This window comes from Castanea sativa, chromosome 3 (genome assembly GCF_040712315.1).
Source record: "Castanea sativa cultivar Marrone di Chiusa Pesio chromosome 3, ASM4071231v1".
NCBI classification, from domain to species: Eukaryota; Viridiplantae; Streptophyta; class Magnoliopsida; order Fagales; family Fagaceae; genus Castanea; species Castanea sativa.
Genome location: NC_134015.1, coordinates 49,743,814 through 49,756,924, shown reverse-complemented (window position 1 = coordinate 49,756,924; position 13,111 = coordinate 49,743,814). Strand labels below are relative to the sequence as shown.

At 36.8% G+C, this 13,111-nt stretch overlaps 1 protein-coding gene across 1 annotated transcript; it reads right to left on the bottom strand.

Annotated features, from left to right (window-relative positions):
- Positions 1-511: 511 nt before the first annotated feature.
- LOC142630004 (short-chain dehydrogenase RED1-like) lies at positions 512-5,308 on the bottom strand. The gene is made up of 3 exons (XM_075804061.1): positions 4,758-5,308; positions 1,544-1,703; positions 512-1,047 (listed from the first exon to the last, which is right to left on the bottom strand). The coding sequence occupies exons 1-3, from the start codon at positions 5,092-5,094 to the stop codon at positions 711-713; spliced, it is 834 nt and encodes a 277-aa protein (XP_075660176.1). The 5' UTR covers positions 5,095-5,308; the 3' UTR covers positions 512-710.
- Positions 5,309-13,111: the final 7,803 nt, after the last annotated feature.

Below are 13,111 nucleotides of genomic sequence, written 5' to 3'. Positions count from 1 at the left end.
AAGTGGCCCCACAATACTATTTCAACTAACTTTTACCTTTATTTACAGTACTTTCAGCAAAATAAATGGATCCCAAACAAACCCTAAATGTATCAAAACATTAGGTTTTAACTAAATTTTTGTACAGGATCATATACGTGGATCAGACCTTCATGTATCATGTGTAATAGTCTTGCCTCAACCGTGTTTATAATGAGACACTAAGTCAATTTTTGTTTGTCCAATTTTTACCATCTATCCATACTCAACTTTTCTCTAAAAGGATCTTTAAATTGTCAACAATGCAACATCGAGAACAACGAGAAGTCATCATCCATTGAAGTCAAAGATTACATATAATTCAGGAGATAAAAACAGCAAGTTATTCCAACTCTCTCTCTCTTGCATTGTGAATGAACAAAGTGCCATATGCACCTAAGGCATCATCATGATGGAATACTAGGATTGGTGTGCATGTTTTTAGCATTTGGGGGCTACCAGATACACATGATATAATATATATATATATATATTTCTTTTTTTCTTTTTCTTTTTAATTATGAGTGAATAAATTCATTCAAACTAAAAATGGTGAATCCCCAGTACACATGCCATACACAAAAGAAGGCGCATAAGGAATACAAAAAAGAAAGGACAAAATAGAACACACAACAAGAAGTTAATGTACAACATATGACCAAAATCAATATAGGAAACCAAAGAGGTAAAACTCAACCTTTTATTGCTATCTTAATTATAAAATCTCTAATAAAGAGGGGCAGATGGTACATGACTGCCATTGCGGTGGAGAGATGACCGGAGGAGAACCAGGCCGGAGGATTTTTCTTCAGCACTGCAGCAACAGTCTTCTTTGCGAACTCCTCCGAAGGGGTTGACTTAGGTCCTTGTGAAAAATGGGCCCTGGCTTGGATGGCGGCTTCAAAAGGCTTGTACAACTTCCACTCAGGCATTTGGCTGTAGTTAGCTCTGACAGCATTTCCTATGTTTGACCTAATAGCTCCTGGGGCAACATTGATAACATCGATCCCAAAATGTCTTAGTTCCAACCTGCATGTTACATGGAGAGTATATGGAATATTAATTGAGAATTTAAGCGTTAAGCAATCATCTAATAAAAAAGGAACATAAAAGCTGCATGTTACCCATTGGCCTGGCTTAAAGAAGGTGGAACATAAAAGCTGTGGCTAGGAGATGACTAATCTTATGAATTAAAAACTATGCTGTTCCCATTCTTAGGTTTAAATTAAGTTACCCTAAATTGTGTTTATTCTTAAATGTATTCATACAAGTTTAACTTGGAAAAGTCATACACGGGTTTATACTAAAGAAACCCTTCTTTTGTTTCTTCATGACGATTTCAAGATTTTCTTTTGTTAAACAGCAATTCTTCATTTGGTAAGATAATTATTGTCAACAGCTTTGCACAGCTATATTTATGCTTAATTGCATAAATAATTGGCACTACTAAAAATATCTATGTGACAATCATTGTTTTTATGCAGATATAACCCAGCATTAAGATGTATACAGGTTGTGTACAAACCTCAATGTATCAGTCAATGCATGAAGAGCGGCTTTGGATGCAGTATATGCACCAGCCCATGGTCCTGGAGCCAGAGCAGCAATACTTCCAACATTGACAATCTTTCCCTTTCTCCTGGATGCCATGTGAGGTACAACAGCTTGAACCAACCGCATGGGACCTATTTTAGAGTATGACATTATAAATGAATATTATTATCCATTGTTTTAAATTTTTTTTCATTGTTTTAGGAATGTAATCAAAGAAAACAAAGAACCAAGAGATATTACAAGAAGAAAATAGAAGAACATATCAAATCTGCTGTGAGGGTCAGATTAAAAAACAGATAATTTAGACACGGACAGATTCAAATACAAAGAACAGTCTTGTAGCATCGCCATAGACATATAGTTGTTACAAGGCCAATTTATCAGAGGCAGCACCATGTGTTACCATGTATGATGTAAAGAAAACTCAAGCTTCATATCCAAAGCCAAACATATGAGAAATAATTAGAAACACTGCATAATGCAAATGATGTAATTTATATTTTGCATCACTTCAATGTGTTTACTAAGTCAATAATGCAGTGAGGTTTAGAAGTTTTTGAGGATGTGGTCAATCTATTCACAGGATGTAACCTGACCATTTTCTGTTCAATTTCTTTGTAATGAAGATTGAGCAACAAAAACCCTGCAATAATAGATCCTATCATTCAGAGAGGCAATGCTTTTTCAGTAGAGTATTAGTTTTGAAGTTTACACAAGTCCTATTGCATGGCTTGGAATTTGAGGGAAAAGTTCAACCTTAGTGAAGATTTGTGTTTCCAAATGGCAAATATTGGGAGGAATTTTGAAATGCAATTTTAAATAGAAAGGCCAGCAAGAGATCTCTCCTTAAAAAACAAGAAGGCAGAAAGTTTGATCCTTCAGTTCTTTCAACTAAATGTAAACATACATGTATGTGCATGACAAACTATATAATTTTTAAAGCGCAAAAAACTTTTTTAAGTTTAATACTATCATAGATGAAATAGCTATTGATTTAAGGAGATAATTAACCCAATAAAGAATTTATCAAAAAATAAAAATTCAATATTAACTTGTGTGTTTATACATATATACACATACAAAGGAGTGCATTGATGCTGATTAATGATACATTTATTGTCTAACTGTAATGCTGTCATGCAGTTACTAACTGAACCATGGCAAAATATAGTAATGAGTGAGGCCTGCAAATTCTTCATTGGGTGAACTAAAGAATTGATACTAGCAAAGTACCAGTGTGCTGACGCAGCATAAACATAAGTGATGTGGCCTCTGAAAAACTCATTCAATAGCAGATACCAAGTAGATGTGATGCAGGAGCATCTACAAAGCTAAATGCCTTTGTGAGTAGTTGGCTGTGTAGTAAATTGGTATGTTGCAGCAACAACAGAGTGCAGTAACAGCAGGCATAATCCAGTGCAGCAGCAGGTAATAAACCAGTTAGTGATTTAAGCAGCTGGGCTAGGGCTTGGTGCAGTGGCTTAGTTCAAGGTGAAGCTTCATGTCAGGCTAGTTGAAAGCTTTAGAAGTAGGCTTAGTGGTTTCGAAAGCAACTTGTTGTAACAGAAGTAGTTAGGCTGCCAGTTAGTTAAGCTGCAGCCAATCACATTGTTTCTAACTGTCTGTTAATGCAGCAGCCAATGAGATTAGTTTGTAACTAACTAGTTAATGCCTTAGTTAGTTAGCTCTGTAGGAACTAATCAGAAATAAGCAACGTTCGAGCCAATCAAACTACTTATTGCAATACAAGTAATTTGCTGCATGACTTGTTACACAGATTTTGATTGAATGACATTTACTTAGCCTTGAGTGCTAATTTCAAAGTGTTCTCTCTATGCAATGGTATTATCCACCTATAAGCTTGCCTCATTCTCATTTTATTTCTAAGCATAAACAGCAACCCCAACCAGCCTGCATCAAGATGGGCATCTATTTTAGGGTCTACTATTGTTGTTTAGCACCATTTTGATATTCAGTACTAACATTTCCTATAAAAAGTATTACAAAAGAACCTGATTCTAGATATTGCTTCATTACGTTTCAAAAAAAATCACAATTTTCTCCCTAAAGGACATAAAACTCATTTCTTTTCAAATTTGTTCCTAGATAGTGCTATCAAATTTCAAATAGCAAGTACCCCAATATTTTGAGATTTCCAAGTTTGTCAAAGTTACAGAGATAAATTCTGAATGTCATACCTTTCTCCTTCTATTATAGCAACATTAACTGCTATCAATCACTACCTAGAGGTAACAAAACAAAACACGTGTGAAACATTGAAAAAAAGTATTGCAGTAAGGAAAAACAAGCTGACCTCAGGCAGGGAAATCTGTAATAAGTGAAGAAATGCCCATTCAAATTAACCTTTAAAACACTAGCATATAGCAATGATAAATTACCTATTGTCCAAAAAGCTTAAACTTGTAGGCAATAGTGAATTTAATCACTTAACCATTATTCTAACACCCTCACTCACATGTGGACCTAGACTCCCGGTATTAATAAGTAGTTAAATGGGAGATAGTGTAGAATGCAGGGTTCAAACTCACAAATCACAACCACTGTTTTAATACCATTCTCAATTGTCCCAAAGCTGAAGCTCGGTGAATTTTGAGAAATAACCATCACAAGTACAACATGGCAGTAACAAAAACCAAAAACACAGATTAAGCACATCTTAAAAAAATTTAAAAATGCAAAATAAAAGATTAGCAGAAGAATATTTAGTAAAGCATATGTTATGTGCACAATTTTTTATTAGTTGCTTTGAAGTCACCATTACCAAGCCTCCAAATTTTGATAAAAAATTACTAATTCAAGAGAGTGCATACCTACAAGTTAGTCTAGCTATACAAAATAGACTTGGTATTAGATAAAATTTAAATACTAAATTCTTATAATCTATCAATAAAACTAATCACAATTCATCCTAAAACCGCCAAGAGTCTCGTAGATCAACTAGACCTCCTAATGTTTTCAACACAGCCGTCTACATTCGAATCCACCCTCCCCATTGTACCTATCAAATTTATGAAAAAGAAAAAAATCATCCTAAACAAAACCAATCTAACTAATCAAAACCATACTAATTCATTTAAATCAATAATAATAAAAAAAATCTTTATCATAATTTATCCAACAATAATTAACAAAAATTAGGCTGATAAGTCAGTTCAGTATGTTACCGTAGACATTGGTATCAAAAGTTCGTTGGAGAGCAGAGAGAGGGATCTCAGCAAGAGGGCCTACACATTGGACCCCAGCGTTGTTCACCAACACATCTATGTGACCGTACTTCTCCACGACAGTGGACACCACGCGTTGCACGCTGTCGTGGGACAGGACATCCAGTTCTTGCAGGAAGAACCTAGGATCCTGCTCTAAGTCTCCCATCGAAACCTTGGACCTGCTCGTTGCCACGACTTGGCATTTTTCGGCAGCGAACGCGCGTGCCAGCGCGTGGCCTATACCTCCCGCCGAACACCCCGTGATTAGCACCACTTCTTTGCCGTCCGGTTCCATTTCTTCACAGTTTTGAAAGAGTTTTAGATTCGATATATAATTCTAATTAGTAGTACTATTATTATTATTAGTTACACTATTACTATTAGTATTACTAGTACTACCATTCCAGCTCTTCGGAGATTCAGATACCAATGATTGTGACACTAGAGAGAGAGAGAGAGAGATGGACTGTCTAGGTTAACGAGTGACTACTGGGCATTAGTCAACCATCGATTTTAGAAAAATTTAAACGTCATTTTTATATTAAATGAAAAAAAATTCTCAAAATATTAATTAATCTTTTTTTATCTATAAATACATTCTTTAAATGAATTATTAAACAACACTTACACTATTTTTATTATTTTATATAAAAAATTAATCAAAATATTAATTAATTTTTTCCTTTCTTTTCTTAAAATCTTCCTTTAAATAAATTATTAAACAATTTTCGGTAACTTTTTATTATTATTATTATTATTAATTTTGTAATATTTGAGAATATTTTCTAAAGATCAAGAAGACAACTGGCACTGATCCCTCATTAATTTTGGATAACTGTAAAAAAGGAAGTCAGAATTCACATTTCTTCACTGTAAATTATTTTGTTGTTTTGTAAAATATTTGCCTATAAATAGGCCGTTTGTATCATTAGTTCGGTAGAGAGAATTAGAGGGAGAGAGCAGAAAAGAGAGTAAGAGTTAGAGAGGTTTAGAGAGTCAGCCAGTCTGTGTAATATTTTGCAGTTTATGTCTTCCAATCCTGTAAAAAATCTGTTCAATATAATAATATCCCTCAGTCTGTTGTACCTTGTTCTATGTTCTATTCCACATTTTGCAGTTATTTTCTATAGTATTTTAGCAATATATACCATTAATAAGCTTCCATGATCTTCTTACACCCTCCTATGTTCGTCTTGTAGTTGTAAGTCGTCCTTATTCATCTTCCACCAATTCCACATTCCCGTAGCTTCCTACTTCATGAATTAAGTTTGGTTTTGTATTTTTGTCCTTCTTTGTATTCTAGTTGTCCTTCATCTTTTAGCCTTTTACCTTAGTTCGTCACTTTCTCCTACTTCTTCGTCCCATTCCTCCTATAATTGGTATCAGAGCCTTGCAGCCATACATACATGCAATTTTCCATGCAACACAAAACTGCTAAAGCCTTGAACTCAGTTTCACTCTCCTTTGATTAGTATACTTGAATTATTGTCCTGATTAGTATGCTTTGTGATTAACAGTTGCCACTTATTGTGGATCCTCTGTGATAATCACATCAGAAAACGGGATTTGATAATCAAGTAGAAAACTAAGGAGTTGTACTAAAAGTGTCAAAGAATTATTTTTCCTGAGTAATCTAGTGGACGTGAGCCTAGGAGTGGCGTTTTAGTCCTGTCAGATCTTAGGAAAATTGTTCTTCATTTTAGAAACAGCCATGGCCAGTTCCAGTTCATCATCCTCAGTAGTCACTGATACCATTACCACTTCTTGTGATCTTTCCCTTAGAAAATCTACTGCAAATAGATTAGAATACTTATATGAAATATCCCATATCCCTGAAGATAGTAAAATACCTATTACAGATTTTTCTATTGTAAATCCATATATAATGTTTGATAAACCCCAAAAAACTTTCAAAAAATCCATAAAAAAATTTTTTAGGTCCCTCTCAACCTTCTAGTGTCAAAGAATATGTCCAAGCCTCAAAATTTGACCAGTTTAATATTCTAGCCAGTGAAAAAAAAAAATTTCATCACTCTTGCCCTTCCCAGAGAGTTTGTCATCCCATGGCAAAGCCAAGGTTATACTCAGCTCCATTTTGGTGCAGTAAGACTCGCACTCACTTTTCATGGCAGAAAAGGACTCCCTATAGCTTCTAGAATTGCTCTTCTTGATTCCAGATTTATGGAATACCACAATGCAGTTATAGGAACTGTCCAAACCACACTTAATGCAGGAACAGTCTTTGTCACCCTTTTCCCCAATTTCAACATGTCTCTTAAAGACCCTCACCTTTGTGATGCTCTTAAAGTCCAAGTCCAGATTACAGGAGCCTCCCAAGTACCTGATACTTTTGCAGCCACACTTCACTATCAGCTTGCCTACAGACTTCAAAACCATGCTTTTGATGTAGCTATACCAGAGATAGCCCAGTCCAATGATGCTCTTTTGATTCAAGTTGATCCAGGCATGACGCCTATGTGTACATTTGTTCCAAGACAGTTGAACAAAGAACAGATGAAAAAACTCTTTCCAGAGTCATGGATCACAAAATATGAGACTCTCCATCAGGAATCTCAGCCAATCCAGTCCAACACTCCTTTCTTCATCAGAAATCAAAATGGTGATGTTGAAGTTAGGTTTATGACAGCCACACCAAAAAAAGAAGAAGTGACAGTCTTTTCCAACAGCTATGATCCAGCCAGTTTCATATAAAGGTCTTGATGGTCTTCAGATCAAAGCGTTCCAAGAAAATGGAAAACCTGTCTATGAAGGAAAATCACCCACAGGCCATATATGGTGGGATGTTTGTTATTGTGAAGAATGCAGAGAAGAAGAAATATTTGAAGAAGATAAGAAAAGAAGAAAGAAAAAGTCTTCCCAGTAGATTCTCAAAGAAAGATATGAAGCAGGAGACCTAGAAGTTGACCTCCTTGGAGAACCTTCAGGAAGATTTGACTACTATGTCCTCTACCCCAGATCTAGGAAACAAAACCCTCCATCCCTTTCCCCATGCAAAGAAAGTTATGATCAAAACCAACAAAACCAGAAACCACCTTTAATCCCATATTACCAGAAAGTCCTTCCCCAAATACAAAAATGTCAACCCAAGCCTCCAAGTCAAACACACACATAAAAGCCCTTACCTTGTTATATGTTTGACCATGCATCACCCTTATACTCACAAAATTTTCCTCCTTTAGAAAGTTTTGACCACCCACAAGTCAATGTAAAACATGTTTGGAAGATAAAAAACCCTGTTGGAACCAATTCAGATGGAAGTAAAAAACAGGTCTCATCAGCTGAAGCAGCCCTTAATTGGCAGGCAGAAAATGATGTAGCACAGAATCAAGTCCTTTCAAAAATTCTTGACAACCAACAAAAGTTGACTGAAGCGGTAACCAATACCTTTTCATCCTCAAATTCTCTCATTGAAGATTTGAAGAAGAAGATAAAGTCAATTGAACAAGAATTGGAGACAATTGTTTCTACAGTAAAGGATTTGTCTGTATCCTTTCCCCTCTTGGGCAAAAAGAAAAAGAAAAAAAGCAGTTGTTGATGCAACTCCAGTCTTTGGAGAACTCACAAAAAGCAACTACTCAAGCTCTTCCAATGCAAGTTTACTTGCCATACCAACCTCGTCAATCATTGTATAAAGATCTGTACATACCAGTACCCTCACCATTCTCCCCAGTTTCCCCATACCAAAACCTCCAACCACTAAATATGACACATCCAGCTCAAAACCCTTTCAAACCATGTGGAATTTTTCCCAACATACCAAACCCAACACCACTACCTCAACTAGAACCGCAACCCAGACCTGAACCTCCAACCAAACCACAAAATGAACCTCCTCCCATCAAAAAAGACAAGGAACCATTATACCAACCACCAGATCCAACCATTGGTGCTTCCTCCAGACCCCTAGATATGAACCTGTTGGCCATAAATTCTGATCCTCCAAACCCGATATCATCATTCCTCAAAACTTTAACTCTTCAAGAACCACCAAAACCCTTTGTTCTTCCAGTTATTGATGAAGCAGATCTAGACTTGTCTGATCTTGACTTAGATGAAGTCTTTATGACTGATCCAAAAGTAGAAGAAGAAGATGATGTCCTTCGCCCTAAACAACCTCCACCACCACCACCACCACCAATATTTCCTACACCACCTGTCATCCCTGATCACCACACAAGATTAACTTATTCATCAACTATAGATTCAAAACACTTGTTCACCCCTGATAACAGTCCTCCTTCAAAATGGCACGACGAGATTTTCAACATGTATTCATGGTGTACAGCTGAACTTCAAGCCCCAAACAATACAGTTGCCCAGATAATTGCCAAATTTGTGGCAAGACTCACAGGTAGACTGAGACAATGGTGGATAAACCTTGGAGAATACAAGCAAAGACAAGCAGCCCAGAATAACACACTCGAGGATTTTTTCACGATCCTCCATAATGAATTTCTTGGTTCATTAGCCCATTACACTGAAGTAGCCAGAGATGAGTTCCTATTGATGAAATGTTGTTCTTTTGAAAGAAAAGATTTGGAGAAACACTTTGACAGAATGTCAAGCAGATATTATGCCTTTAATGGCATGGATGATGTCAATTCCAAGCACACTTTCTTGAATTCTTTTCTAGAACCACTTGGTGATGAAACTCTTCGCATGATGAATATTCAAAAAATCACCTTGCAGCAAGCCTCTCTTGGAGAAATCTATCAGCATGTCCTCATTGCTTTGGAAAAACTATGCAATCAAAGAAAGTTTCTTTCAGAGATTGACAAGATCCATAGCAAGCTCAAAGACAATTGCAAAAGGAAAGATTTGCAGATTAAGTGTTATGATAAAACTTGTTCTTGTCCAACCAAGAGAAGAGATCATTACAGAAAGTATTTTTGGAAGAAGAAGCATTCTCATCCAAAGAAGAAGTTTTTCAGAACAAATAAATGGAAGTTTCTCAGAAAAAAGCAATTCAAAGGCAAAATTTCAAAAGTTTGTTTATATGTAGAAAGCCCGGTCATTTTGCAAAAAATTGTCCAAAGAAAGCAAAAGCAGCAAAGCTTTTGGAGCAAGCCCAGATTCATGCAGATGATACCCCATTTTCAGATGCTGAATCACTCTTTTCACTTGATGATGATTATTCTCCCCAAGCCTTGGCAGTCATGGCTTATTCAACCTCAGAAAATGAATCAGATTCAAGCATTTCTGATGATTCAGAGCCAGAAATCCAAACCATATACACATCTCAGCCTCTTATAGCCCCAATAATTAGCCCCACACCAATAGCCCAAGTTCACATCCTCCTTGATACCTACTCCAGACCCATCCCAATAATAGCCTTGTTTGATACAGGAGCAGCAACAACAATCCTTCACCCTAAGATTTTACCAGAATATTTTTTGTTACCCTATCATCAGATGTTCAGAGCAGCCAATGGAGAAACATTCCTGATTACCCAGAAAAGTAAACCCATTCACATTAGAATATTCCCAACCCTTACCATTAAATACCTTGGATCCCCCCTCACAGGCAGAGATCTCCTCATAGGATTTAACCTCCTTCACCAGATACCTAGCTTCAGACGGTCCTCAAAAGGCCTCTTGCATAAACAACACCTTCTCACATGGACCCAGGTACCCACATTTGTTTTCAATAAAACCCTTTGACTCCTTGAAAGCCCAGATCATCAATGAATGTTGTGCAGCCACCCACTCAGAATTCCTCCTCAAAAACCCAAATCCTCTGTGGAAAAACCCGTCCTTTTTCATAACCCTTCCCTTCAAAAAGAATGAAGATGTTAACCCTACAAAAGCTAGTCATAGAGGTATGAACCCAGAACACTTGTCCCTAGCTAAGCAGAAGTTAGCTACCCTTCTCTCAGAAAACCTCATTGAACCCACAACTTCTCCATGGGCATGTGAAGCCTTCTATGTTAACAAGCATGCAGAACAAGTTCGAGGAAAGCTCAGATTGGTAATTAACTACCAAGATCTTAATCATTTCCTTGCTAATGACAAGTTTCCACTGCCAAACAAAAGTGCTCTTTTCCAGCATCTTTCCAATGCTAAAGTATTTTCAAAGTTTGATCTCAAAGCAGGATTTTGGCAACTTGGAATCCATCCAGAAGAAAGATACAAGACAACATTTTGCATTCCAGACCACCATTATTAATGGACGGTAATGCCTTTTGGCCTAAAAAATGCTCCATCTTAGTTCCAAAAAGCAATGGTAACTCTTTTCCAACCACTGTTGTCAAATGCATTGATCTATATAGATGATATCCTCTATTCTCAAAAGATGCAGAATCCCATGAAAAATTGCTTACTGAATTCTACAATTTAGTAAAAGCTCAAGGGATAATGCTTTCAGAAAAGAAAATGGTCATAGGAGTATCCTCTATTGATTTCTTGGGAGTAAACATTTCAGGTGGAAAGTACACTCTGCAGCCTCACATAGCGGTCTCTCTTAGTGAATTTTCAGATACACTCACCAGCACCAAACAGATCCAGCAGTTTCTTGGAATTGTTAATTACATGTCAGACTTCATTCCAAAAATTTCCAGACACAGAGATTGTTTGTCCAAGTTATTGAAAAAATCTCCTCCAGCATGGAATTCAGTTCATACAGAAGCAGTTCAACAGTTGAAAAAATTAGCAGAAAAGCTTCCCCCTTTGCAGATCCCAGGAACAGAAAAAGGATTCTACAGACAGATGCAAGTGATGAGTATTGGGCAGCAGCTCTCTTTGAAGAAATTAATGGAAAAAGAAACATTTGTGGATACAAAAGCGGTGCATTCAAGCCTTCAGAACTCCATTATCATTCCACTTTCAAAGAAATTCTGGCAGTTAAACATGGTATTGAAAAGTTCCAGTTTCACCTCCTTGGTCACAATTTTCTTGTAGAGATGGATATGTCTTCCTTCCCAAAAATGCTCCAGTTCAAAAGGAAAATGCTCCCCCATCCCCAGTTACTCAGATGGTCAAATTGGTTTTCACAATGGTCCTTCCAAGTCAAACACATCAAAGGCACAGATAACCTTATCACTGACTACCTTTCTAGAAAGCCTCCACTCCTCCATACCACAATAATTCCTCCACCCTTATGTGTATACCCAATAACAGATCCATCCTCATCCCCAAGCCCTTCTTCATCCTCTGACCCTTCTACTTCATCCTCCAATGATATCATGAACATGATAGAAACCCTTCCCCCAGACATAAAAGACCAAATAAAAACCTTAACCCTCCAAGCCAGATCCAAAAGAATCATCCAAGTCCTCCATAATTACCTCAAACAACACCAAAGCCATTTCCTTGCCATTTTCCCAGATATTGAGCAACCATGGAAAACCCCATTTGCATTTTGGATAACACACTGGAATGTTGTGCATTACCTTTACATGTGGTACTTACTCAATGAGTACTACTTGTGCATTCATTTTGAACCACGATTCTACTCATACACTTTTCTTCATGACAATAAATATTTTAACAAAGTTTGGCATGAAATTTTAAAAAATGATGCTCATGATGGTCAATGGTTCAAGTATCACAACACAGATCACCCCCGTTTTGGTCAAAAAATTACTTCAGCATGTATAGTCGCAAAGTTAAAATCCAAGAATAATGTTCAAGCAGAAGGAATTGTCCACCCTCCAGAAGTTCATTGGGTAACAAATGTCGACGGAACTATTCACAGACACACGGACGTATCTTGGATATCCTGTCACTATTCACTCACAATGGCCCCATCAACACCATTGGGAAATGCCCAGTCCTTTCGACTTTGATGATCCCTATTACCATAACCATGATCCAGATGCAGACATTGATGAAGAATGGTTCCAAGGAAGAGATGATTAGAGAAAATTATGTACAAAAAAAAAAAAAAAATTGTGGGACCCACTTTTGTCTTGGCTCTCCTTTCTCATTTGCCGTCACACCTTCTTCAAGATAAACTCCATGATGGCCTAGTCCTTTGCTCAGCCTCATAATGCATATTGTCAACAAAGAATCCGCATGCGAATATTTTATGAAGATCAAGAAGACAACTGGCACTGATCCCTCACTAATTTTGAACAACTGTAAAGAAGGAAATCAGAATTCACATTTCTTCACTATAAATTATTTTGTTGTTTTGTAAAATATTTTCCTATAAATAGGCCGTTTGTATCATTAGTTCGGTAGAGAGAATTAGAGGGAGAGAGCAGAAAAGAGAGTAAGAGTTAGAGAGGTTTAGAGAGTCAGCCAATCTGTGTAATATTTTGCAGTTTATGTCTTCCAGTCCTGTAAAAAATC